This window comes from Daphnia pulicaria, chromosome 7 (assembly GCF_021234035.1).
Source record: "Daphnia pulicaria isolate SC F1-1A chromosome 7, SC_F0-13Bv2, whole genome shotgun sequence".
Taxonomy (NCBI): Eukaryota; Metazoa; Arthropoda; class Branchiopoda; order Diplostraca; family Daphniidae; genus Daphnia; species Daphnia pulicaria.
This window is the reverse complement of record NC_060919.1, coordinates 7,465,780-7,492,608: the sequence shown is the minus strand read 5'-3', so window position 1 is coordinate 7,492,608 and position 26,829 is coordinate 7,465,780. Positions and strand designations below refer to the sequence as shown.

The following is a 26,829-nucleotide window of genomic DNA, read 5'->3' as shown; positions in this document are numbered from 1 at the left end:
TAGCAGAAAACTTGTCTTGCTATTAATCAGTGATCTTGAATTAAATCAGTGATCTCACATGTTCGTGAATTGTTTCTTATTGAAGGTTCCAATTCCTTGAAATAGTCAATAGCTGCTGCATATACCTTCGATGGGAAATCAGGAGGAAAAGCCTTTGGTAAGAAATTACTGGCTAAAATAATGAAAAGTATGAAATTCTGTTATTTCGTATATGGTACAAAACCTATTTATGATTTCATTATTATTTGTAGTTGCAGTTCAACATAGGTCTGTACCCCCTCAAGAATGCAATAAAACTCAGGCAACAATTAATGCCACATACGTTAACATCTTATCCAAAATAAAACGATGGTTAACTGAAGCGAAAGATGTCATAGTATCCAAAAAACAAGCAGCGCTAATAATTGTTGAACTAAATTTAAGATTTGAAATGAATGTTCCGCTTGGTTTATTTTCATTTATCATGTTTGAAAACAAATTTGACAAAATTTTTGGTAGTAATTAAATCAAAAACGATATTTTTTGAAGTTCGTAATCTATCATTGTCGAAAATAGATCAGATAAATGTAAGATCTATTTCGTTTGCTTATGTGACAATGGAACATCGCACGGATACATCGGTTTTATCCTGAAAAAGTAAGGGCATCGGCTACAATAAAACGATGTCAGTCTAACATTGGAATAAGATAACCGTGTTACCTGGACGAGTGTAACAAAAAGGAAAGTTTTTTCACATAACCATTTACTGCTAACACAGGACGCAGGTTGAAAATCAGTCCACGGACACCACCACCAGTGATTCTTCTGATTTTCAACTTTTTCTACAAGACACGGACAGTGATGGTAGCAGCATTTTGCATTAACAAACTTCCACTTGCACCATTCTAAGTGCTTTTCACACTTTCCATGAGAAAGGTTAAATTCCTTGTCCTAAAAATTTTGCATTCAAATCCCTACATCTACCTGAAGTGTCCTAACAGTGGTTTGCTGTGGTGTAGCGACATTAGCAAAATAATTCCGAATGTAATTTTTCTTTAAAAATCCCCTTATCCATATTGAGGATAAAAAATTGTATTGTTTAAATCTTCTCTTTCTCTCTCAGAGATTGAACTTTCTTCTTTTAACCCCCTACAACAGCGTACAATATCCTACAAAAAAATCCGAACAGGGATTTTTTTCAAACAGCCGCCTATTCCATATTTTGTGGGGCTTTTTGAAAAAAATCGTTGTCGAATTTTTTGTAGGGTACCTTACATGTAGGCAACAACCTGTAACATTGAATGTGAACGTTTACAGAAATGAATTGAACTACGTGTAATTTTGGAGGTAATAGGGGGAAACGTTTTTTTTACGAAACCAGGCATCCTTCCCTGCAAACGTGAACGCTTTGAACACTAGGTTGGAGATCTTTACCAACTTTGGCCAACCAACATGATTTATCGGTGACTTAGCCGTAAACAAGTCTTCCAGCAATTTAACAATCTTGAAGTGGTAGTCCGTAGATTTCATTTAAATTTATTCCATTCTAACTTGTGAGGCAGTAAAAATGTTGGTGCACATATACTTCGATGTGCAGAACCTGTTGGAGCACGTTCCTCCACTCCAAAACTCAAAACAGATTATGGGGCGCTTGGCTCCGTTACTGGCGTGACCCGGCCACACCTTCCGCTACTTCACTGACGCCTGCAAAACGAATGTTTTGTTTCCGAAACTTTTGACAGAGTTCCTTATCGTTATACATAACTTCGAAGTGTGGGACGTAATAATCTTCGTCGAAAATAATTAAATTGTCCTCGTCCTTCATTTCGTTTACAGCAACGCTGTAGGAAAAACCAGTAAACTTGACCAATAGACTTCTCGTACCATATACAATTTCAACTAACTCAACAAATGCGTCATCAAATTGACAATATAAGAAAAAGGAATTTGATCTATGCGGACATTTTTGAAAAACTGTCGAACCTAAGTCTAATTGGAAAGCAAACGAGACACAGTCGACCGTTTGAGGACCTAGTACATATTTTTTGACACAATTCATCCGACTGTACATCAATCAGCCTTGGATCATTCCAAACGCTATCTACCGTACACGTGGTGATTACTTTTGCTACAGTCATGCCATATTTGATGTGGGGTGAATGGCAATAGATACATATCAAACTCAACGTTTGAAATATAATTCGGTGATCTTATTGTTGGATGTTGAATGGATTTCCTTGTTAAGAAGGTCTATATGAAATTTGGCCTTGCGTTATCAAACCCGATGCTGTATAGGTAAAAACGTTTGAAATGATAAGAACAAGATAAGGTAAGAATGATGATGGCGAAGATGGACAGTGATTTATTGTACCGACTTTTTAAAATCGACTTTTAATCCACTTAGGTCAATTTTTAGATTGACCCGAGTAATGGATAATGAGCCAAAAACGTTGACTTTGGAAAATGTTATGAGTGGCTATAATAAAAAATATTTCGAAATATTTTAAAATATATATGCGAAATATTTCACATGTTATACTGTAATAGTTTGTTTGGTAGATATGTCGATTCGTCATTGTCCACAGATGGAATAAAATTTGTTTTATGATTGGTAGAGTCTTATGTTTGGCACCGTTTGGGAAAGCTATATAGTCCCACATTATTTTGTTACTTGTCCTAGTTGATCTCTTCATTACTGATCTGAGAAGTAAAAATGGGAACATTTAACTAAATCAAAGTTCGTTTATTGTCGTTCCCTGATTGCAATAACGGTTTTTCAAAATGCAATAATTTAGTAAGGTTAGACTGAGCAACCAAAGCATTAGAATTCACTGCTGCAAAAGAAAATTGAACAAGATCAACGAAAGAGATGTCACAGAAAAAATAAAGCCTTCCTTTTCATGAAGTTGAAATAAATCTGAGGTATTGCTTCAACTTGGCAGCATATCCAAAGGCGATGGCATTGACATACAGGTTATTCTGTACTCCAAGTTAGATTTACTAGATAGAAAAAAAATTTTATTCATCAATAGATTTTGGACAAGAATTTTCGACAACAGCTTACCACCTATTTGGCTGACTCTGACACCTCAACAATAACAGATAAATTGTCTAGAACGTCGTGGCTGGTGCGTAAGTGTGCTTATAAAAATCTTATTTTGAATAGTTAATTTTAGTTTCCCTTTACTTTTGATGGTGCAGGGCTCATGGCGAAATGTGTTGAGCCATCGCGATGCTCAACAACACTATTCTGGTTCTGAAAACTTTTCAACTCTACCACTTCTAAGTGGACGTTTTACACTGCATTGGACACACGTGGGAGTGGCGCAGAAGAGCTAGGAAACAAAATCGACATCCTCTCGAGAATTGGGCATTCCTGCATTATCAAGTTATCAAGTAAGCGCTTACGCCTATCGAAACGCTTGGCACCAGCCAGTCACAAAATTGGTTTTATTATTTCTTTATTTTTGAAGTTTTGAACATATCGATGAATCAAGTGATGTCCACTATTTTCTGATCGAGATTTTCTGACACCAAGAATTTTTATAATGTTTTTTTTTTTGTTCATGGGATAGCCTATTAGCCTCAAAATTTCACGACACCCAGGGTGGCATTGCTGTTCACACTGCCCAATTTTTGCGCCATTGGAGAAGAAGAAATGGGTGGCTTCTTTAGTCGAATCAACGGTAACGAAACCCTATCCTTCGGCTTCAAGTGAATATCCAATTTGACAAGTGATGTTCCTTTATTTTTGAATGCGGCCAAATTGCGGGCCATCCACGTCCAGGGGTCGGGCCAGCGTTTCTGTAGTAACCGAGTGTCGACTACAAAATACAGTTTGATGACGTTTCTACCATTGTTCATCTTGGAACAGTTTTCAAGATTCTACATCTTGTTTTTCACTTTGATAACATTACTGCAGGTACTCAAAATTAATTTTCCAAGTGCATGACATTCAATATTTTAAATTTGGGGAGCATTGCGAGATGCAGGATGGGCCAGCGTTTCTGCAGTAATCGGGTGTCAACGACAAAGTACAGCATGCTGTCGTTCATCCCATACTTCATCTTCGAACAGTTTACAAGATATTTCATCCTCTTTTACATTTTGATAACAGTACTCGAGGTAATCCAAATCAATCTTCTACACTGTCCAAGTGCATGACATTTAATATTTTACATTTTGGGAGCATTGCGAGAAAAATAAGAACAACGCCTGTCGATTTCTTCGAAGTATTGCGTATATTACGAAAATGGGACAAATTACTTTTCTTCAGATACCAATTTAGCTGTATCCATTGGGAGACTAGATAAATAAGAATTCAGTTCATGGATACCAAAGTAACTAAAGTCGTGAATGAAAATACATTTTATCAACTGTTATTTCAACAAAAATGAGTGAGAAAACAAGGAAACTGTCTCATGAAGATTCTGGCCAAACAGAAAATGGGTAAACTGAAATATACATTGTTTAGATCTTGTGTTTGCTGGACTTTGGGCTACGACACGGACTAGGTGTCGATATTTTTCGAGGTGGAACTTTTGGAACAGCACAATTTACACCGATACACCGTGGTGCAGGTATAGGGGTATTTATGTCCAAAAGGGGATACGAGTGCCAATCAGATAATGGAGCATCCACTAAGTATTTCAATAAAATAAATTTAAAATGAAGTTAATAAAATAAATATTTTCGTAACTTACGATTGCTTGCCAAAAGCTGGTTCTCCGAATTAGACAAATTTTTTGAAACTCTAAGCGTTTCCCGCTGTCTTATCGCCCCTCCCCTTGTGAGTCGAGGAGTTGTGCTAGCCAAATAGGCGGTAGGCATGTTCAATTCTGCCGTTGCGATGTAATCATCCTCCTCTATTACATTGCTAATAGACACCGAATTTCTGCAGAAGATTCAATATTTTTACTGTCATCTCTGTGATCACTATTTCCAAAAATAAGTACATACCCTTCGCAAGTGGCCGCTTCTAAATGGCCTTTCCTCCGGCCACACCTAATGAAATGACAGGAGGTTACAAAAAATACTACTGATTATTTTATTTTGATTAATGATTGTTTACCTTGGAGTCATCGTCATATAAACCGGTTCTTCCCCTTCAACGCGACTAGGGTCGTTTTGTGAATACGAGGGCAATAGTATAGGGGCCTGTTCCATAAACTCGGGTTCTCCGTTCGGTATTATTAACCCAAGATCTTCACCCAAAACCGCCTAAAACGAAATGTTATATTTTCAGTGTTTATAGGGTGCACTGTGTATGTTACCAAAGTACCTGACTAGCTGGCGGATTAAGTTCAATCGCTTCAAATGGATACCGAAATATGGTAGGGGGACGGGGCGACGATCTAGGGGACAAATCCCTGTTGAATCGGATTCCAGTAAGAATAGGAATATAATCGTCATCTTCTCTTCCATCTATTGGTCTGGGAGGTGGTGGAACAACATAATTCGACATCGCAAAATGCGGGATCACAATTGCTGGAGGAACGTCATAGTCATTACGGATATTTCCCAGAACCTACAATGAAAATGTAAATTTTACTTGAGCCCACCATGAACAAGACATTGAAAATTTACTTTTCTTTCTTCTGATGATTCGAAATGAGTTCCACTGTCGTGACTCAAGTGACTGGCGACACTAGAACGATCCGACGATGACCAACCTTCAAATTAGAAATCATTATTTACAGAAAGACCGAAGTACGACTTGGGAGTTGGGACTGCTACTTACTAGATAGCCTACTTGACGCACGAGACGGTATAACTGTGAAAGGAGATCCCGAAGTAAGAATGACTTCAGGAATCGTTTCTTCATCTGTTTTTACAAAAAATAATCACTAACGAAGTTTCTTATGTGAAAAGATTGTCCATTAATACTTTCAGGTGACTGGCCAGGCATTTTCTGAAGAGCTGGATTTATATTATTATCTCGTTTTTGCATTCTTAGTTGGTCTTCTTTTGTCAGTCCGGTTTTTGTTGTATTGTGAATTTTCTCCGGACTTTTTTCTTCATCAGGCCCAGATCCACCAACAGCACCACGGATTATCTCCTGTTCCCCTTGGCATTTTTGCTTTGTTTCAACATCTATTTGAAAAAATAAATAAATAAATATATAAAATGGCACATATTTTCTAATGATTTCAACTGAGATAAGCTAAGGCCCACTAGATAAGACGAAATAATAATGGCCACATTATCAATACCAGCTTCAATTTTTTTGAGAAACTGACTTCAATAGAAGCACCGAGTCTGGTCACGTTTGTAAATAATCCAGTCTTTCTTCAAAATAATTAAAACATAAAACCTACCATGGGTAGCGGAGTTGACAAGTTTGGGTTTGGGCACGAAGTCGTAGTCATTTATCTCAGTTTCAACTGTAGTGGATTCTGGAAAAGAACAATTTAAAGAATTTTTACGAATGGTTAGGAGAACACTTATAAAAGTTATTACTTCAACAATTATCATATATAAGTTACGACTTACTATTCATTTGTACGTAGTCATCACTCTGTGGCCCCGTCTGTGGCTGACTATTGGCTGCATCCTTTACGAAGGAAAACAAGTGAATTAGAACCGGAAACGAGTTCAATTATTTTTGAAAAATATAAAACCATACCAATATTTGTATAAAGCTCTGCAAGCAGTTGATGACGCCATTATGGCCGTTTTCCTCAGCCAATTCAAGAGCAGTTAAGCCATTGCAATTACGGACATATATGGCCTGAACGGCACCAACACACTCCAACAAGGCCCAAGTCAAATTCTTGAGGCCGCAACGTGCGGCAAAATGCAACAGAGTAGGATATTCTTCATCTCCTACAGAGAAAATAGATATTCCGGTAAAGAAAAAAATAACTAAATAATTCCCGGAATTTCTTACTGAGTTCATCTTCCGTTTGTTCGAGACCAAAAGCCGACAGAGATATTTTAGCTTTGTCAAGGCTACGAGTCAACACTTGATCCAGTTTTTCCGTGTCGACTGGGCTAATCTTTAAAGCCTGAATTGAACGAAAAATTTCAATTAACTTTAACTATTTAAAACCGTTGCGATATTAAAAATTTGTTTTACCTGGCACATTACTTCAGCGGGGGATCCCATAAGCTGGCATTTTGATAGCAAAACGCCAATTTCGCCCAATTTGCTTTGACATTTCAAGTCGCGAACGCCCCAAGAATGATTGCCCACTTTTAATTGAACTTTAACCACAACATCAAGCTCGAGAAATTTTTCTTGACGACGAAAAAATAAATGAAAACGGAAAAACAAAAATGTGTTAGTTAGGTTCTAGTTGTCTACGTTTATCTGCACTTTCAAATATGAAAAGGTGATAAGTCCCCCCTCCCCAACCCACCTCCCCTCATGCAAGCTCCATACAATAGAATGGATAGTAAACAGACTCAAGGGCAACACATACCGTGTGATAAACACGTGGCTTATTTTCTTAGACCTAGAATGTCAACAACTTAAGAAAGAAAAATGTCTAGTAACTTACTGGGAACATTGAAGGTAATAACATAGGGATTGACCCAGCAAAGTCTCTCGATGTGGACGGACTTGTTCAACTGATTGTTCAAATCGACTCCGACTTGAACGGTTGCCATATGCTTGATATTTTCTGTGGTTTCCATCAGAATCAATGTCACCCGTTCTTCACCCTGGAAAATAAAATGCAGAACCTACTTGAAGGTACGGAATTTTGGTTCGACACACTTACGAAAAGTACAAAGAATGAACTGGTAAATAGAGAATTGTCGAGTAGACAATCTCATGTTACACTTTCCCACATGCGATCAATAGGAAAAAAAATTCAACAAGAATAATAGAGGAAGGGCAAGTAGGATAGAGAAGAGGGTGAAACGGCCCGAGAGATTCATGTTTCAATCGTCAATGGAGAACCAAGAGTAGTTTCACCCTCGAGTAGATGGCGTATAGTTCATTTCAATAGCTCGGTTTATCGTCTCCGTTTTGACCGTTGGATTTTGAATCTCGATCGTTTTAGACTGATTACACGGCGTTTACACTAAATAGGGTGGATGGATTTACCGATCGCAATTTCTTGGGTGCGATTTTGAAACGGGCTGGTTGGAGATTAGCTTCAATAAGGGCGACGGGCTGAGATCGGCCGAGAATACTTTGGGCCCGTTCTCCGAATTCATTGACAGATTTCATGTCTTGATCTCGCATAACGATTTTGGGCCAAAAATCAAAGGAACACAGAGCTGCCAAATGAAAAGCCAACAGGTAGTTAAGTAAACAAAGCGATGTAGTTAACTCAGCACCAACGCAGTTACCTGATCGATGAAGCGGAACAATATCTTTAAATTCATCAACGCCGAGCATGAGTCCGAGGACGCGTTTGGGATGCAAAAGGGTACCCAATGGATCATTGGCATGCAAGCCAACGTGATTGAGGAGCGCCTTTGATAAGAGAACAATTTGGAGCGAAGCGGTGGCAACAGTCTTGCGTACGGCGTGTTGACGAGCGCCTCTTTCTACGTCCAACTGTTCCGTTGCCGCCACATTTTGATAGTCGCATTTCTGCATTCCGTGTACGGGTGGAATTGGTGGCGGCTTGTGGCGGCCCGATGTCGATATGTTGCTGCTAGTGCTATCCACCAGGCTCTCCACATCGCGTGACGTCACTCTAGAAAGAAAAACAAAAAATTGTGAAAAACATTAAAAATGGGTTACGAAGGGAACCAAAAGTTGTGAATTTACCGTGTCGGAGGTCGGTCGCTAGAGCTGAAAATTTTACCGAGAATTCCGGTTAGGTAAGCGATCCATTGATAGGACACAACGCAATTTTTGCTGAAGATGATGACAACATCGACTTTTTCGGCTCCGGTCGGCTCAGCTGTTTTGATGGATGAATGGGAAAAAATAAGAAAAATTCAGAATGAATAGAGTTCCTAAGTTTCAAACAGCATGACGAAGTCTCAAATGAGGCGTCTCCGGTCGGCAGGGCACGTCCATCATCCGTTTTTTTTTCTTTCTCAACCAATCTGGTTTGAAGAAAAAGAGGAACGCATGGTTGAACGTGTTGTTTTGTTCCCTTAACATACATAAGACAAGGCATCCATCACGCGAACGTACGCCGGATGTTTCAATACCCTCCTTTTCTGTGAGGGTGGGTTCATCATCATCTTTGAGATATTTACTTATAACGAGAAGTGCATTCGATTTTTCGTGACATTTATCCCCCCGATGGCGTCACTTTCTCATTTAAAGCAAAAGCACTAAGATTGCTGGTGATCTGGTATTGCTTAGGAAAATTTGGACGGATTTTGACAGCATCCCTCTCGAGTCTGCTATACTTCTTCAGATGCCTCAGCCCTCGGGCCAGACTAACCTTGCGGATGAGAACAGGATGGTGTGAAATTTGAGTCCCTGCATCTTTCCGAGATGTCTGAACATGTTTTTTCCTTTAAAAAAAGGGGGCTAAAAAAACGGGAACAAAAGGACTTGTCACCTCAAGATATTCAGCTCAAAGCTGGTAGTCTTAAATTAAAATCCGATACAAGAATTTGTGAAATTTAATTAATGCCGGATAATGAAAATGAAAACAGAATGAATTTTTCTCGACGGATGTCGAAAGACAACTTTTCTTTTTATTTAACGACTGCTGTTAGACGCGTGAGTGCCAAATCAGATGGGGTGAAAGAAAAAATCGGACTCTGACATCAAGATCCAGATTGTAAATTCGTCTAAGGAAGTTGCTGAGAAAAGATATCACGCAGCAAGTGATTTTTCCACCCCAAAAACAACAAGAAAAAAAAAATGACTAGAAATCGTGTCAAGTCCCTGCCTGTTTTTCATTTACCATTTTCTTTTCGGAGATAAAGTCTAAGTTGATGGAGGACAACGGGGTCGAATAGGGGGAGCAAAAGCGGTATCGAATGTCAAGGGGAGAAAAAGTGTAGTAAACGCAGCATCTTCGCCCACGACTTCCGCTTCTTTTGTTCATGCCGTCTACACAAACTGTACTTATTTATACTTATTTAGAATCATTAAAAAAAAAGAACAAATCAAGTAGAGCATCTTGGAGGACAAAGGAAAAAAATTGGTCAACAGCGAGACCAGATGTCCGCGCTCTCCTTCTAGATCCGTTTCCCCCACCAACTTGTGTGTATATATTCGTGGAAATTCCGATTCATCTTTTTAAAAATAGATGGTACAAAGACGTGGTGAACTGGCGTTTGGCCGGTTGCAAAAACGGATGGAATGCGGATCAAAAAAAGGAAAATGAAACGTGAGAAAAAAAGCAATGACGTTCAGCTAAAGTGCCACGCCCAAATGGCCGTTTCGACACTTTAACAGCATCCGGAAATCATCGCTATTATAATTAACGCAAACAAACAAAAAATTATAAAATAAAAAAAAAAAATGGCAAATACAAAAGAATCTAATGAAAATGTTTAAACAAGAAGAAAACCTTTTGAATTGTAATCGCCCATCCGCATTTTTTTTTCTGAAACAGACGATGTCCAGCGAGGAGCAATGATTTCAATTCAACGTCACGAACTAATTTGCTAACGACGGGACTGCGCTGTTGGGTCTACTCCCCAGAAGTCATAGGAGGAAATCCGCTGCTGCGGTTTGAGTGGCAAATGGTGGAAACGACGAAGGTTAAATATAAAAAAATTCAGCCCGTCGTCATCTGATACGACACGAAATCTATTGTGGAAGTTAGGGTGCGGGTTGGAGGCATATTTCCATGAGGGACATCCTTGAATCCTATCCAAAATTGTCTTGGCTTGTTAGGTTTTTTTCTTTCTGACTTTCGCAATTGTTTGACTAGATCGACGCCCACCATTTTTATATTTAGATCGGTCATCAACGTTGCGATACCCCGCGACGATGATCTCATCCATTTCGTAAAAAAAAAAAAAAATGAAGCGTAAATTTTGTAAATTAACATTGAATTCCTTAGCCGAGAGAAAAAAACCTTTCAAGATTCTTGAGAGAAACAGATATCGCCGGATGGAATGTGAACCTTTACGCCAGCTCGGACGTATATCCATCTAGGGCCGAGCTAATGTTTTCCCTTCATTAATATTCTTCCTTCTTTCTTCTTCTCGGTAAAAGTGTGTGCGCGCGTTTGTCTGTGTCTATCGTTTATTATTTCTCCTCCCCATGGCTTTTCTTGCCGCAGTCTTTTTTACAACTGCGGAGGGAGATCCGAGCTGCTCCCCCATCTGGCAATATGGCGGCCACATGAAGGCGAAAAAAAGCGGGCAACAAAGTAAAAGTACTCCGCCCCTAAACCCCACCCCCAAAATAAATAAATATAGGTGAAGGAAAAGGTGGACACAACATGGATGGGGTTCTTCCGATATCGCAATTTTGACCTGTCTTCCAGTCCCTGTTTTCCCCACTCGTCGCGGTTGGGTCGTAAGCTTCCAGGGAATTAAAGTGGCATTAAAGGAACCCAGTGGGAGGGAATCATGTCCGCAAGTGTCAAACACAACTCAACAGGTCTCCCAAATTTTGAAAAATGCCGGAATCTTTGACTAGCCAATCATGGGGGAAAAAACAAGAATTCTCCCATCAAATGGGGTAAAAAGCTAGACAAACACAAGAATTTCTTTTTTTTTTTTCAAAGAAAATGTTTCAACAGTTGCTTGTGTGCGGGAGTCTACTACTACCCTCTTGTTTTCTAACGATTCCGTCTCCTCTCACGTTTATATTTAGATCAGGGATGAACGCGGGGTCGTTAGTCGAGTCCCCACAACAGTCCCAAGGTGGATTCCTTTTAACAAACCCATTCGCGACATCGTTGCGATTCAGAACCATGAAAATAAAAATAAAAAAACTGCGGCCAGGAATTAACGAACGCAGACGGTAAAGGATCTTACATGTTCCATTTGATGGTAGCTGTTCGGTCATGCCCAGTTGGTAAGGAGTTACCCACGCCTACAACCAAAAGCTCTGTCCAACCTCCCTCTTGGGTGAGTTATATTTTTAAAACAGGATCCCTAAACTCCTGTCCCTGTCAATAATCCCGCGTGATTCAACAACCGTCGTCACGGAATGACGAAGATCTCAAAGGAATAGATGTACGAACCTTTGTCGCGACATCGCTGACATCGGCGCCTAGTATGAGACGACGGACTGGCGGCGTCGAATGAGGCGCGACGACGTTCTCCGCGAGACGATGTCGACGATGCAGCAGCGGCGGCCATTCTCCCGCAGCAACTCGTTCGATGTCGATCTTCGATCGTGCGGCTACGCTGGACGACAAATCGCTGACGACTTGTCGACGAAGAAATGCTCCTCCTGCGTGTAGGACACGACTCCTCTCTCTGGAACGAATCCTCCTCTTCCAACTGCTCGGGACATTCCGCGGCCGGAACTGAAGGTTGTTGGCTTGTTGACGTGACTTCTTCCGGCTTTGAAGCCAAAACTTCGGTGCTCTTTGTGTATCTCCGATCGAGACTGGCCGTTTGGTGTTGTCGGTGGTGCGGAGATTGAACTGCCCTCGACATCCTTGACGTTGAAACGGCTTTGGTATCACACACTGATTTCTCCTGACGTGCGTAGCGGGCACGTGCCCGTAATTCGACGTGACTTTTGACCGCCACAGGCATCCGACGTTTGCCCGTTTTACCTTCAGCTGACCGTCCTCGCTCTGGTGTCCGAATATCACGAGCAGACCTATAAAAGAACCAAATAGATTTTGTTAAAAATCCAATCTATTATGGAAGGCGGAAAGAAAAGTAACTCACGCGGTAGAGACGCAATTGACTGACGTCGACACGTTTCGGGCCAGTAACGCACGTTCAGATGAAGTTGACGGCCGTTCATTTGTTTCAGTAGCTGTATCGTGAGATTCCAGTCCGGAAGCAGTGGACGCACCCGTGTTGTGTTTGCGAACGGCGGCCAACGAGGATCGAAACCACGAGCCTAACGAATGCCTCCGCCGACTGAGAGTACGAGTTGATCCGACTCCGCGGATGGTAGAAGTGTCACTAAATACGTCATCGTCATTGTTGACTTCCGTGGATGACGGAGCCGGATCTTGTTGTGTCGCCGAGCAAAAATTATAATAGACCACTTCACTGTGAGCGAAATCGTTGAGATTGCTCTGAGGTTCGGGTTCAGGAGAAGCCGGTGGTGGAGAATTCCCTGAGCATCTGTCGGTATTTTCGGGTTGATCTAAAGCAACTTTAGACCGAAAAGGTCTTTTGGGGAGTTTGAACCAACTCTTAAACCGTTTTGGTTTGGCTCCAATCGACTCGACTATGTCGGTAGGCGTTGTGGCCGTCGGGACTGGTGACTGACCCGATATGGTGAAGTACGAAGGGTTATCTGTTGGCGAATCACAAAGCAGTCAATCATATGAAACACAAAACAATGGACGATTGTATAAAAAAAATAACTGTAAAGAGAAACGATCAAACGAAAAATGTCACTACTAACCAAATGTAGCAGCCATGGTGGAATGCTTATTCCTGTTTTGTTGATCCAAACCAAGAAGCACGTTATCGAGCATCTGTTGCTCTCACAGAATTACTGCTAAATCGAAAATCAATTAGCCCCTGACTAGAGGTGAAAACAACCCCAACCAGCACGCGAATGGAAACATTGACAATTGTTAAATTTCCTTGAACAAACAAGACAAACAGAAGATGTGGAAAAACAACAACACTACTGAGAGCACGACGAAAATACAACGACCTTTCCACAACGGCGGTTCAAAAGCAACTATTCAACCATAGTTAAACTCGCCGAGGGCTCTCCATGCTGCCTGCTTCGGCCTTGGCTACTGGCTAGTGGCTAGTGATAAGGGGAAAATAGAACAGTTGCTCATCTTTGTTCACAGATGGGGTGGCTTGATGGCGGACCCTGATTTTAAAAGAAAATAATAATAATCTATCCAACTTTCTTTATTTTAAGCACATGAATATCAATGCTCTACTAAAAATATATAGCGAAACTAAGAATAGCGTGACCGACTTGTGTCAAAAACGAAATTAAAAGTTTCACTGGAATGTTGGCTTGATCTCTGGGGCTATGTCAGTCGCCCCCAAGGCTATAAAACGGTCACAAAGCGAACCTATCCCCTGGTGTTTAAATTTCGGCTATTTTGTATGCAAATATAGCAAGTCGTGTTAGGAAAGGAGTTGAAGACCCAGAATGATTCATAACATTTGACCATTTTCAGAGGCGCGAAAGAATGAGCCCCATCTCTTTTAATTAGCTACCATGCTATACAAGCCTCACAAGTCTTATCTCAAAGCGAGTCAATACGGATATCTACACAAAGCCAAGAGTTGTTTGTAGCTGTGTTTTTATCCCAGCAGCTTTCTATTTTTTTTATTATCACCAAAGGTTTTTACTAATTTGTATACGTAGGCTACATTGATTTTAAACACATCCTGGTGAAATGGCGACCTCTGCTATCGAGGCGCGTATTTTATAATCCGTAGTGGGCATTTGGCCATTTGCTATTCTTCCCGGAATTTCTAAGACGATTTACTTAACCTGTTTTTGCCATGTTTTCCTATTGTTGTCATGGCCCTCCTGTTTATCCCAGTTGACATTCTTCCATGCGGAGACTTGATTTCAGGGTTAGTGGCGAAACAATTGCACTGCGGTTTGGGTACTAGGTTATTTCCGACTCGCATTCCAGGGATCTCTATCTAACGTACACACCAGCGCGAGAAAATCTCAACTCGAAGTGAAAAGATGTGCTTGACGCCCCTACTCGCTCTCGTTTTTGGCAGCGAGTAAATATTTGTGCGCACTTGTAAACAACTTTTCCAGGAAGCCGGGATTTTTCTCCCTCCCTTAACTCTCGACCCCTTCGACTCGATTTTCCGTGACCTCCATATCGCAAGATTCTTGCGAGTTTTTCGGATGACGTGCAACAGAGAATGCACTCGTGTATTTTCAAATGTATTTCAAGAATGACGGGGAAAAAGCAAGATATTTTCTTTCGCCAGACGCACAATTTCATTTGTGGAATTTGACCGTTAACTTTTCTCCGTTGACGTTCACGTTTTCCGATGCCTTCATGACTCGGGTGGCCTCTTCAGCAGATTCAAAGTGGACTAATGCATATCTAAAGAGATCATCAAAAATAAGCAATCTATAAAAAAAAACCACATTGTATAACAAATCCTTACCTCTTTCCCTTCAACTTCTTGTCACAGATTTCCAGTTTGGTGTTGCTGGGATATAGACTTTGTACCACTTCTTTAACAGCAAAGTCTGGCAGACCACTGACATGAAGGCTTAAAATGACAGCAAAAGTTATTGAACAAGTTGAAGGAGTACAAAATCTCATCAAGCTTACCATGCACATGGTTGATTTTTTGTGGGTGTTGATTCTTCAGAACATTGTTCCTCAGCATTCAAAGTTTCTTCCTCTGAATCCTCCTGTTCATCTGAAGAGTCATCTTCGGAGTGGTCTTGTGCAGGTGCAGAGGCCGACTCAGACTGTGTACGCCTTTTTCCGAGATACTGGATAGTAGATAATTCTTCTTTGTGTGATTTCATAATTTTTCTGAAGGCTCCAATTGCTGCTTCTTTGTTTTCAAATTCCAAGGTGCAAAATCTACAAATATGTATGTGTAAGATGTGCTTTAAAATTCTAACTTTTATAAAAATAATACTTAGCAGTTTTCTGACGTGGGAATCTCACATCAATTATACTAGGGTGCAGCAAACGGATTTCATCGCGGGTTGGAAGTTTTCGGTGTCGATAGCGAATATATATGCGGTTATCATTTTTCTCAATAGAACCTTTCGATGTCTTACCAACCACAGTCTTCTTTTCTGATTTAGCAGGGGAAACGGATTTAGATTTTACTGTAGATTTTGACACCATTCTTGATTTTCAATAATTGGGATTTGGATTGCCAAAACAGAATTTTTTGAATTCTGCGAATTAAAGAATTAGTCGAATGGTTGAAATATCAAATATAACGTAGAAACTCCGATCGTCTAGCTAGCTGAAGCTGTTTTGTCGTTTTGCTTGGGAGATGAGAGCAGACGATTTTAAATAGGCAACCACGTGTATACGCCATCTAGCAGCAATTAACGAAACACATAAAAACCGCAATTTATTTTTACCAAATAAAAATAACTAAAAATATAGCCTAATTTAAGTTTAGTTGAAAAAAAAACTGATATAAAAAACCTACCAAAGAAATCGTGTTGTTCTTTTCATTTTTCAGTGGTTTTATTTTACTGTTTTAGCGAGTACATTTCATTGGATTGGAAGGCCATACGCCATAGACCAGATGGATTCTGAGTTGCGAATTTGCGATACTTAGAAATTCTGTCTGGAAATGATTAAATTTTAACATAGGATCATAGGATATGGGGATATGGATGGCCGATAGGACTCATAGGCTATAAAAAAATGTGAAACTGTGAAAGTTAATAATGATTGTCCTCAGTTTTGGAATAATAAAATGCTTTATTATAATTTCGAATAACAATTAGTTTGCAGAATAATTTTCAATGAAATTCCTCTAGTCTCTTCAGGAAATTTTTTTTAAATGTATGTAGCAGGGGTAGAGAGAGTCTCTCCATAACCCTGTCTGTAGTAGCCAGCAGGCCCAGGCCCAGCTAATGTTATTTTTAATAAGTTTGTAACCTATATGAATTCAATTATGGACTGAAGACTAACAGTTGACTTTTTACGTGTGGATCGGGAATCAGCCAAAAAGTATTCTCGTCAAAAATATCCACACTTAGCGTATGACCGTTCTAAATTTTGTTCTCCCATGTACATACTACATACTAAGTTGATTGAGGCAAAGATGGCTTAAAAATGTTACGCAAACACAAGAAATTAAAATTTTTCTAGCGTAACATCACAAAAGACAAATGAATTATACTGTATACGAGTAACCTGAGCCCCGGTCAAATCCGGGGAACCAATTTTTCTTTCTGAGTTAATTTCATTTCTCTTCGTTCAAGTAAGGAATAGCGGATAGCGCATGTCACATAGCAAATTCTACATCTGCCTTAAAATGAAAATATTTTAAAAATACAGCTTCCAAGGACATTCCGACCTAAGAAATTTAGTTTCCGTTACACACGTTCTACCATTACATTAGTATCTCCATTGGCTCGGAATAAAATCAAGCGAAATTTTTTTTCATAATTTAATATATAGAGACTTGAACAGCATCCTCTGGTAATATAATTTATTGGAAAAAGCGTACACCTTCACCTAATAATAATAGTGCTTCACTGTTTATCAAGCAGTTGACAGAGATTTCAGATTTTTCCCAGTGAGATGAAAACGGGGATGTAAACATTCGTTGGTTGCGGTTGAACCTCTTTGGTTTCAAATCCAGCGCGCACCTAAACAAAAAATAATAATTAATTCAACAAGTGATGCAAAATATATAAAATATTATTCTGACCGCTCCAAATTCAAAAACGAAACCAGCGCGCTTTTCTTCCAGCTCGTCATCAAGGACTGTAAGAGGTGTGGAAACGACGACTTTGTTTCCCTTTCTCCACAAGACAGCCCTTTGAAAAAAAGAAGAAAAAAACGAGAAACTATTAATAACAACAAATTAATTATAGGCAAGAAAAAAAAACAGATTTACTTCGGATCATCTTTTAAATTTTGCGGAGCTGTCAGCTCGTATTCGGCTAAATCATCCCTAGCAGGAAGAAGAATCTGTTCACTTGGTAGTTGAAAAAAAGCGTTAACTTTCTCTTTGAGGGCATTCGTTAGACAAGTTCTAAAGTTAGCTGCTTGAGTGGAAGGGCTTTCACAGAGTTCATGTCCAACCATAGATGAGGAGGATTTTTTTTCTTTCTCCGCCTCTCCAAAGCTACTTTCTAGTTCTTCTATCTTTGAGTGAGCAACTGACGAAAATTGATCCAGGGACAATAAACGAACATGAGTTGGATATTGGCTACGGTTGCAAAGCCGTAGTTGCATGTCGTCACGTGAATTGCGAAAGATAATTACATCAGGAACATGATAGCTATTTTAACAAAAAAGTACGACCGTAAAAATATTACAAATCAGAAAAGTTCCTAAATTATAACTTACAATGCTCCTAGATGGATCTTGAATTTGATGGAACTTGGATTATACTCTGGCTTGCTGAGATTATGTTCACAAAATCGACATCGTTGGGATCTTCTTACAGAAAGGAACTTATGAATTGGAATTAGATCTTCAGATTTGACTGGTTGACGTTCTGACTGACGAATTCTCTGATCAATAGTAGTCACTAAAACAAACACACAGAGAAATTGAAATTATGAAAATGTGTTTTGTGTGCAATCTGTTTTTAATGGGTCAAACATAATTTTAATTTATTATTATAATTTATAGTTTTATACTATTTACATATTATTATATATTATTTATGCATATAACTAATTATTGAGAATTACCAGAGGATAAATTTAGAATCTTAGTGAAAATTTCAGGATCTAACATATCATCAGTTTCCTCAAATGCCACAGCAGATTCTACTTTGTAGATCTGAGGTGTTTCTTTCTTCATTCCCAGGGATCCTGAAAAAGGCAATCCACTTCTTTTCCTTGCAGCCAATGCACTAAGACTGTACTTATCCTTTATAAAAAAAAAAGTTTTTTACTTTCTTTTGATTTTATGTAGAAATGGAATAAATATACTTACAGCAGTAAAGCTCAGGTAATTGCTACGTCGCTTTAGTTGTCTTTTTTGTTCTTTTTCAAATTTATCCAATTGAGCAAGACTGCGGTAATGTTCCAAAAGTGCTGCAACTCTTGCACTATTGGCATTGTCTGAGTCAGGCCAACTTCCAGTTGCTGGAATCAAATTATTGGATTATTAAAATTATAAAAATAGACTCAATTAAAGATGAAAATACCAGATGGTTGGTCAGGCAAACCAGCTTCTCTAGTAGTCCAACGACAAAAGCCACACACAAGATAAAACATTTTTTTGGGCACCAATTTAGAAGGATCTTCTGTGCTTGGGACTTGGATATTTGTGGCTCTTGTAAGCAAGAGTTGGTCACACACTGGGCATTCAAAACATTCACTACACCTATAAGAATGGTTTTCAAATGGTTTAGTAGCGTATTAGAAACATTTTAATTAAATGTGTGCATTACTGATTCTTTTTAACTCGTGCTTCACCAGGTGGAACATTTTCAAGACAGTTTGAACAGTACAGAATATCAACCTAGAATAAGATAGAAGGTAAATATTTTTCTTATTAAATTACTAATTGTGTTTTTTAACAAGATGTACCTCATGAAACACACAGTCTCCACACTTTAAGGCTAAGCAATGTCGACAAAAAAATGTACGACATAGAGGTTTCAGAGATCCACAAGTACATAGGTATTGTACTTTTTCCGACTTGAATAAATGCGTCATTTGTAAAAAAAAAGTTACTAACACAAAACTTCCAAACAAAGAAATTCGAACTAAGCAGCTGTCAATATAAACGTCAACAATTCTGCCGATTAACTGAAATGAAAAAATGGGGCGGTGACTGACAATATGAGCAGATGACGTAGGGAAAGATGGGCGCGATGGGAGGTGTGAAGGCGGCAAATACGAATTGCATATTTTTTTGTCGTAATAGAAAATTACTGACATTCCGACGATGAAGTGTGAGGTTCCGTTTCCCGTAGGAAGTAGGGAATAAAATAAATGCACAATCTATACATGCATACACACAATTCAAGGCGGAAAAGGAGATGTAGTCAACCATCTAATCAACAATAAAATCAGGGTTTGATCGCGTTACAAATTGAAAAAACGTGATGGCCGGGAGGGAAATTACTGGTTACCTACCCCTTTTGCACCACTTTTGTTATGTTTGACGAAATTGGACTATAACTTGAAAATAATAGCTTGGTTTTAACAATGAGTCCACCACTCAAGGAGGCCAGATTTGGGAGTTTTGGGGGTTTAAATTTTTAGGGAAACGGTGACAAGGTATCGCAGCCAGTTCCCAAATTAACTATTTTTTTAGGAATTTTGAGGGAAACCGAATGTTGAAATTTTTTTCTACAATTTTGTTATTTTTTACCTCCTTGATCCCCCCCACTTCAATTTGCCGCACCATCTAGCGGCCAATTTTGAAAAGCAAGGGAAAATTTTTCGCCTACAATGTCCAGTGAACTCAGAAAAAAAGAAGTAACTTGCCAGAATGATGACAAATCCTTTAAAATTATTAAACACTAAAATAACCTGTTCTTTCTTGTTGTATTATTTAATCGAAAATGAAGCTCCATAAGAGGGCTGTGATAATTTCAGGCATGTTGAGCCTAATCGACATTTTCGACCTTTTCCAGACCTCGCAACTCAGCATCCTTACATTGTCTATTTATCTCTTAAACATTTGGCATGTTCCCATTTTTTGGCAATGAGGTAGAAGTAAAACTTGGCGGGAAAAAACTAAAGTAAATCGTGGTAGGATGACTAAGTAAGAAATCATACAGAACAGGCTAAAAAGAAAGACAACAATTAGATGTTGCAAAAGGGTCATTCCACGCGAAATCTGCCGATCGATGGCACCGTCAAAATTGGGATTCGATTCATTTTTGGGGGTTGGGTAAAGATGGGCCAAAAAAAGTGATTCTGAAATTTTCAGAATTATCGCTTTAATAGTTTAGGAGAAATTTCTTTTTATTTAATTTTGCCGTGAAATGAAAAAAATTAATTTTTGGGTTTTTCTTTAATTGCGACTTTATTTGTTATTATAATTTTATGAAACAAAACCCAATCGACGAAAAATTAAATTTTACACCGATTTAACACTTTTATTTTTAAGAAATATTTTTATCGCAATTTGAAAAAAAAGAATCTAAAATGGTCACACTTTATAAATTAATATAAAATAAACTGAAAGTTAAAAAAACATCGAATAATTTACCGAGAAACAAGAGATGTGTTAAAAAATTGGGTGGGTGTTTTTTGTTTATCGTGAAATACATAGAAGTTTATAATCATAAATTGTTGTGTTTTGTGCGTGTTTTTTCATCCCCCGAGCTATTTCGCTCCCTTTCGGTCGGCCATTTTTGAAGGGGGCTCCCTATTCCAAAATGGGAGGGGGAGGATTTTCCATTTTTGAATTCCCCAAGGGGGCTCCCCCTTCAAAAATGGCCGACCGAAAAGTCCGTCGTCTCTTCTTTCCATTTTTCCCTTGGGGCAGGAAATGGCGATATTTTTTTGTAAACACGGTAGGGACGTATACCAAAAATTAATAATAAATAAACTACAATGACTATCGAGGGGGAATAAAAATAAAAATATTACCTGATAACTAAGGAATGCAGTTGTATCCAATTATGAATGAAAACTAAAGACGACTAAAATAGTAAACATTAAACTTAGAATGACACCGGCGAAACTCCATAAGCCGCCATGCAAGAACAGTTACCCATAGTTCGTGTCCAATTTTTTTTATTTGCTTTTATCGACTTGGCAACTTCGGAAGTTAGCCAACTCTATGAGGGTGCTCAACTTAAAGAACGCGTCTGCTTGTTGCCCAGCAGATTCTATTGTCATTGCTAAGTTTACCGTTTTTAGCTCTGCTAAGCCAAGGGCTTTTGCAGACAGATTCTAAGGAAATCTGACAAAAAGCCTTTTTAATTCTGAGCCGTCCTTCCTTATCCTGAGACTCTCGTCCAGTATGTCCACTGGCTCCCCCTATCTGAGACCAATCTTTTTATCTCTGTTACATTCAGATACTGGAAAAATGTAAAAAACAAAAATTACATACCTCGGATGATTCATTCAAGAAAATGTTGCCAATTCCGGCAACCCACCTCAAATGGGGGTACCGGATAAAGCCACAATGAAGAATCCTGTTTTGTTATAAAACATCTTCAGGGTCACGCCAACAAGGCAATCCCAACAGAAAATGCAGAATCTACTAGCTCTCTTCAGTTTTTGGTGGAGGCCAATCCATCTGTTGCTCACCCAGATTCATCTTTTGAGTGATGTTAATTGGGGTACACGTCATTGCGTGAACAATAGCTGGATTATCGGACATTAAATGAAATTGAACAAGTGATTTTTGTTGTTTGAAATTAACTTCTCCTTGCCAAATTACTGAAAAAGGCTCCAATAAGGAAACAAGTGATGGCGTGGGATTAGCGGGCTTATGTAGTGGCATTGGTTAATTTTTATTTCATTGGGGACAATTTTTTCCGGATGTGCCCTTTACGCTTACATCTACCACATCTAAAATTCCGAATTATTGTTCGTTTTCTGTTTTAATTTTTATTTCTGTTTCCCTTTTTTGAGAGGGAAAAACAGCAGAGTCATCACCCACAGCCAATTCATTTTCTTGTTTTTCTGCTTTTCTGCCAAAACATATACTTCTTCTTCCTCTTCAACCTCACTTCTATTGTTTCCTTCTTCTTCTACACCTTCCCCTTCTTTCCCCAGTCGACCTAATCCTTCCTCATACGAACCTACCTCTACTCCACCAACTGCATCTTTTTCTACCACTAACAAATCTGCCTCTTACACTACCATTTCTGTCGCAATCTCTTCTCCACCTTCAACCATCAAACTCGATCCCCTTACTCTTCTCCATCCCCTTTTTTCCATTCTTTAACATATTTTTTCTTTCGACTCCTTTCTTTGACCTGTTTGTCGCTCTCTTCTTTTCTTTCGTGAGATCTGTGATGAACTGAACTAAACGAGATGTTGAGAATACGGAATCTGTATTTGTATTAGACGTTACCGTCGGCCATAGTAGACTACAAGAGACTGATTGACAAATAGGGCTTTAGGCCGAATTAGATTCTGTAAGGGGATGGGAGCTGTGGTTCCAGATGGCGTCATCACACGCCCCTTTCAACGAGCAAAGATAACGAACACTGGTGTTAACTTCGTCTTTAACAAAGAATAGGAAAGAGAAATAGATGGGACACAGAACGATGGAATTTGTACAGAGCTGTTGTGTCCAATCAACTCGGAAGGAATGACGTTCCGGTTGGCGGGGAAGCGTTGGTCGGCGTTGCAACGAGAGCGAAGATAGCCGATCAAGATCGTGTGATCGTCGAGTTGAGCATCTGTGAGGCCCATGGAGAGGACAGCTTGAAGGGTGTCGGTAATCAAACATGACAGCAGTGCGTGGGTTTTGTATACACCTCGGGCATCTTCATCAAGTGCCGTGGCGATCGTTGACAAACTGAGGAAAACCTGCCATTTTTTATACCACAGTTCAAAAGAGTCTTTGTACTCGTCGAGATCGAAAGCGGGAAAACGAGAGTCAACAGGTAGCGTTGAGCGTGGCCATGCGGTCGGCCGATTAGGCGTCGATTTTACACACTAAGGCACACAAAATTAAAGCCGGGCAAGCCAATTTACTGCTGTTCAACAAGAAAGCTACAGAACACAGATAACGTAGGTATGAGTACAAACCAACTGCGCCATGTCATGAACTGAACTAAACGAGATGTAAAGAATACGGAATATCTGTATTTATATTAGACGTTACCGTCGGCCATAGTAGACTACAAGAGACTGCTTGACAAAGGGGGCTTTAGGGCCGAACTAGATTCTGTAAGGGGATTGTATCTGTGGTTCCAGATGAAGTCATCACAAGACTTGATTGACATAACTGATTAACTGATATTCTCCCCTTTCCTAAAGTACAAGATTATTAATTAGAGTTCACAATTATATCGAGTTAAATCACAAGCTGCAAACGAACTTAGCCAATTAACTTTTATACCTTATTATTTTTTTTTACCATCTCGTGGATAACGGTGGTAAGCTCAATGCTACTTTGCTTTTGAGATGGAATTTTCCCGTTGGATCCTGAAGCAATTATTATGAGCTGCATTAAAGCGCACAATCCTGAGTTATGGTCAGCTTTACATTGTGCGATCCATCCATCTACAACACAGATTCTATAGTGGCTACGTTTATGGTAAACAATTTTTTTATCAAACTTTTTAATTGTAAGTGTATATAACTGTGTTAAGTGTGAAACAATTCTAATAAATTAATTATTAAATCAACTAAAGAATTTATTTTAGACGAAGTGGCCAAAGGTTTAAACCTGAATCCTTACTGGTTTGGTGTATTGACAGTTTAATTGTTTAAATTCTTCCAGTTGTAATGTTGTTAACTCCAATGGGTGTTTTTTATGATCGCATATTCATCATTGATTGCTGCCACGTTTCGTTGGTTTTAGCCACGAAATCGTCTCTTTTTGGAAGCTGCCGCGATTTGTTGATTTTTGCCACACATCGTCTTCTTCGTTCGCTGCCACGATTCCTTGGTTTTTGGCAGGAATCGTCTTCTTCGTTCGCTGCCACGATTCCTTGGTTTTTGGCAGGAATTGTCTTCTTCGTTAGCTTCCACGATTCCTTTAAAAGGAAATTGACGTCGCTTGTAATCCTGGAAATTCCTCCGAGTCGTTTGAAGTAAAATGGGATAAGTGGTTAGAATACAACTTTGAACTTTCAATCTCTATTTCCTCTTGCTATTTCAAATTTTAGTGGTTGACAATGGATGTCTTGTAATTTCAGTCAAGTTTTATTACGGCCATCTTTCGGATTTATATAACAAGTAATATCAGCTATATATTGATGCTCCATATGTATTATTAATTGATGTGTGCCATCGACAGACAATGAATGGGTCCTATACAAAAAGAAAATAGTCTTTGTGTTCACTGAATTCACTATTAAGTTGTTGTAAACAATCACTTTTTTATTGAAAGATGAAAAGTCTCTAACGGTTTTGTTTACATGGTCAATGGTTATACGCTTTGTTCAAAACGTCAAACATTTGTTATAGGTTAATTTTTTTCTACTCACTGTGTAAATTCTAAAAAATGTAGAATTTTGTAGAATTCTTAATTCTGTTATTAAAACCGTGGTTTTCTTTTGCCTTTGGCTGAAATAGAAAGTTAACATTTCTTGTTTTGTAATTCAAGCTTTAGAGTTGAAATATTTCTATAATTGTATCTATTCCTTGTTTCTTCATGTTTGAAATTCAGTTGTTGACCACGCGATGATTACAAATTAACATTTTTTTACCTGATAACTAACTAATGGTTACCATAATTTGAAGGAATAAAGATTCTGATTTTTTCTGCAACAAGAAAGAAGTATTCATTTACACACCAGCATCTCAATGGCGTCTTCAGTTGTCAGTTTTATTTGAACATAGTTGCACATCGTCATTATCAAATACTAAAATTCATCTCTGTTGGCAGGTTTAATCTGGCTAATATTTTCTGGTTGATTTAACTACTGCAACGGACCCTTATGTTGCCACTGTCACTGATTTTTGGGTTAACGAAGGGACACAGTGCTGGTATCCTAAGACACTTGGGGAGAGGGCTTCAGTGAAGCGTAAAACTCCACAACCAGATTAGTTTTTTTATCAGTGTAAGATCGGGGGAACATTTGGTTTGCTTTATTGTTGTTTTATTGTTATTGTTATATTGCAGTTCATATTCACAACATATTTATTTTTCAGATTCGTATCAGGCCTCTCGTGCAAAAGATAATGTAGCTGCTGTCCAATCTGATATCAACTCTACATATGAAAACCAAACACAACAAAATATGGGTAAAGGCCATATAGGAATAAGAGACCAAGAAAACGATTCACCGTTGATGAATCACAAGATATCAGCGGTGGTGCAAGTACTGTCGGAAAGTACGGGCCCACTCAATTTGAAACTCCTTTTATTCCTCCAGAATTGTCTGAAAATGCTGTTCGAACAACCAGACAAGGTTATAATGTACCCGGGCAGTTCTTTCAACAAAACGCAGAATACAGTCAGTCGTATTGTGTCGATTCTCTCGTGTCTGTACCGTCAATATCTGACAACAGCACACTATTTACAGTAGAACGTTCCAATACTAATGCTCTTAAAAGCCATCATTTAACATTTTCATTGTTTAATGTTAACTTTCCATCGTCAACTGCTGGTTCATCGTCTGTAGTTAGAAGAGAAATGGGTGAGATCGATCAAGTTGTTGTTGCTCAGCTAAGTAACACGGAAGGAATACTCGAGATATCCTATTAGTAATTTTCTCTAATATGCTATAGTTTAATAATTAAATGCTTTATTTTAATTTCAGGTTTTGAGAAAATTGTAAAAAGTTGGTGAGGGAAACATTGAAACAAAACGAAACATTAACAAATCCTATGGACAAACTGGACATAATGGATGGAAAGTTGAATAATCTCACCCTGGCTGCTGTTTTACCAGCAGCAGAAAATCCCACTTTTTAAATCGCACCCTTGAAGAAATAAAGTAAAAGTAAAATATAGAAGAAATAAAAGAGTTGGAACAAAAATTACTGGACAAAGACAATTATTATCAATTGGTACTTAAAATTACAGTGAATACGATTTTTTAAGATACAATTCATTTTCTTTTCTTTATAGGTCAGTATGATCAGTTCACTAGGATGGACGTCTGTGAGTGACTGTTTACAACGGGCTTGGAAATCAGTTTTTTCGATCAAAGTTATGGCCCATGTAAACTGTGAAGAAAAACCAAAAAATGGATCGATACAAAAACATGTTCTTCAGCATTCAATAATTACTTTAGACGGTGTTTGGTATGTATTCCAAATTTGGTTAGTTCAAAATTGTAATTATAAAAAATAACGTTTTTCTTATCTAGAAGGTATTCAAACAAGTTCCTGTAAGCCAAACAAATTTGAGATGGAAAATTATACAAGAAAATGATGAAGGGAAAGCCAGATAAATACCGAAGAAAATGTTTAGCAGAAAATCAAGATGGAATGAATGTCGACAACGGACCAAATGGTGATTAATCGTGATCTCTCAACTATTATTCGGTGATCATTCACTGGCTGCCTTCAAGTTTCATTGATTAATCTTTGATATCTCCATCTATGTTA

At 38.7% G+C, this 26,829-nt stretch overlaps 3 protein-coding genes across 5 annotated transcripts; all 3 read right to left on the bottom strand.

Moving 5' to 3' along the window:
• Positions 1–2,774: 2,774 nt before the first annotated feature.
• Positions 2,775–13,706, bottom strand: LOC124348359. Of its 3 annotated transcripts, none has more exons than XM_046798550.1 (20): positions 13,409–13,706; positions 12,715–13,297; positions 12,054–12,643; positions 8,708–8,843; positions 8,281–8,633; positions 8,033–8,208; positions 7,482–7,644; positions 7,058–7,218; positions 6,869–6,986; positions 6,605–6,804; positions 6,472–6,532; positions 6,297–6,374; positions 5,866–6,072; positions 5,720–5,803; positions 5,566–5,651; positions 5,261–5,506; positions 5,051–5,199; positions 4,939–4,983; positions 4,683–4,873; positions 2,775–2,979 (listed from the first exon to the last, which is right to left on the bottom strand). In XM_046798550.1, exons 1-20 carry the CDS (start codon positions 13,479–13,481, stop codon positions 2,954–2,956), a joined length of 3,726 nt encoding a protein of 1,241 aa, XP_046654506.1. In that variant the 5' UTR covers positions 13,482–13,706; the 3' UTR covers positions 2,775–2,953. The 3 variants fall into 3 exon arrangements, with proteins under 3 accessions (XP_046654506.1, XP_046654505.1, XP_046654507.1); XM_046798549.1 differs by lacking the exon at positions 2,775–2,979 and adding an exon at positions 4,202–4,619 and having other exon boundaries at positions 13,409–13,705; XM_046798551.1 differs by lacking the exons at positions 2,775–2,979; positions 12,054–12,643; positions 12,715–13,297; positions 13,409–13,706 and adding exons at positions 4,202–4,619; positions 10,422–10,523.
• Positions 13,707–14,840: 1,134 nt separating this feature from the next.
• Positions 14,841–15,994, bottom strand: LOC124350986. Its single transcript, XM_046801720.1, has 4 exons — positions 15,607–15,994; positions 15,288–15,548; positions 15,118–15,225; positions 14,841–15,053 (listed from the first exon to the last, which is right to left on the bottom strand). Exons 1-4 carry the CDS (start codon positions 15,819–15,821, stop codon positions 14,945–14,947), a joined length of 693 nt encoding a protein of 230 aa, XP_046657676.1. The 5' UTR covers positions 15,822–15,994; the 3' UTR covers positions 14,841–14,944.
• Positions 15,995–17,136: 1,142 nt separating this feature from the next.
• LOC124348494 (dynactin subunit 4-like) lies at positions 17,137–19,577 on the bottom strand. The gene is made up of 9 exons (XM_046798718.1): positions 19,214–19,577; positions 19,075–19,145; positions 18,829–19,007; positions 18,615–18,766; positions 18,368–18,548; positions 18,018–18,201; positions 17,563–17,949; positions 17,374–17,482; positions 17,137–17,311 (listed from the first exon to the last, which is right to left on the bottom strand). The coding sequence occupies exons 1-9, from the start codon at positions 19,565–19,567 to the stop codon at positions 17,225–17,227; spliced, it is 1,704 nt and encodes a 567-aa protein (XP_046654674.1). The 5' UTR covers positions 19,568–19,577; the 3' UTR covers positions 17,137–17,224.
• Positions 19,578–26,829: the final 7,252 nt, after the last annotated feature.

What these genes read in the sequence shown, in the direction of transcription:
- LOC124348494 (XM_046798718.1), bottom strand. Translation starts at nt 19,567, where the DNA reads ATGTCAGTAATTTTCTATTACGACAAAAAAATATGCAATTCGTATTTG. An exon ending in GATTCTAAATTTATCCTCTG is followed by an intron (nt 18,202 to 18,367) that starts GTAATTCTCAAT and finishes TGTTTGTTTTAG; the next exon opens with TGACTACTATTGATCAGAGA. An exon ending in AAGATCCATCTAGGAGCATT is followed by an intron (nt 17,950 to 18,017) that starts GTAAGTTATAAT and finishes TTGTTAAAATAG; the next exon opens with CTATCATGTTCCTGATGTAA.
- LOC124350986 (XM_046801720.1), bottom strand. Translation starts at nt 15,821, where the DNA reads ATGGTGTCAAAATCTACAGTAAAATCTAAATCCGTTTCCCCTGCTAAA. An exon ending in CCACGTCAGAAAACTGCTAA is followed by an intron (nt 15,549 to 15,606) that starts GTATTATTTTTA and finishes ACATATTTGTAG; the next exon opens with ATTTTGCACCTTGGAATTTG. An exon ending in AAAAATCAACCATGTGCATG is followed by an intron (nt 15,226 to 15,287) that starts GTAAGCTTGATG and finishes TGTCATTTTAAG; the next exon opens with CCTTCATGTCAGTGGTCTGC.
- LOC124348359 (XM_046798549.1), bottom strand. Translation starts at nt 13,481, where the DNA reads ATGCTCGATAACGTGCTTCTTGGTTTGGATCAACAAAACAGGAATAAG. An exon ending in TTAATCCGCCAGCTAGTCAG is followed by an intron (nt 5,200 to 5,260) that starts GTACTTTGGTAA and finishes ATTTCGTTTTAG; the next exon opens with GCGGTTTTGGGTGAAGATCT. An exon ending in TATATGACGATGACTCCAAG is followed by an intron (nt 4,984 to 5,050) that starts GTAAACAATCAT and finishes TCATTTCATTAG; the next exon opens with GTGTGGCCGGAGGAAAGGCC.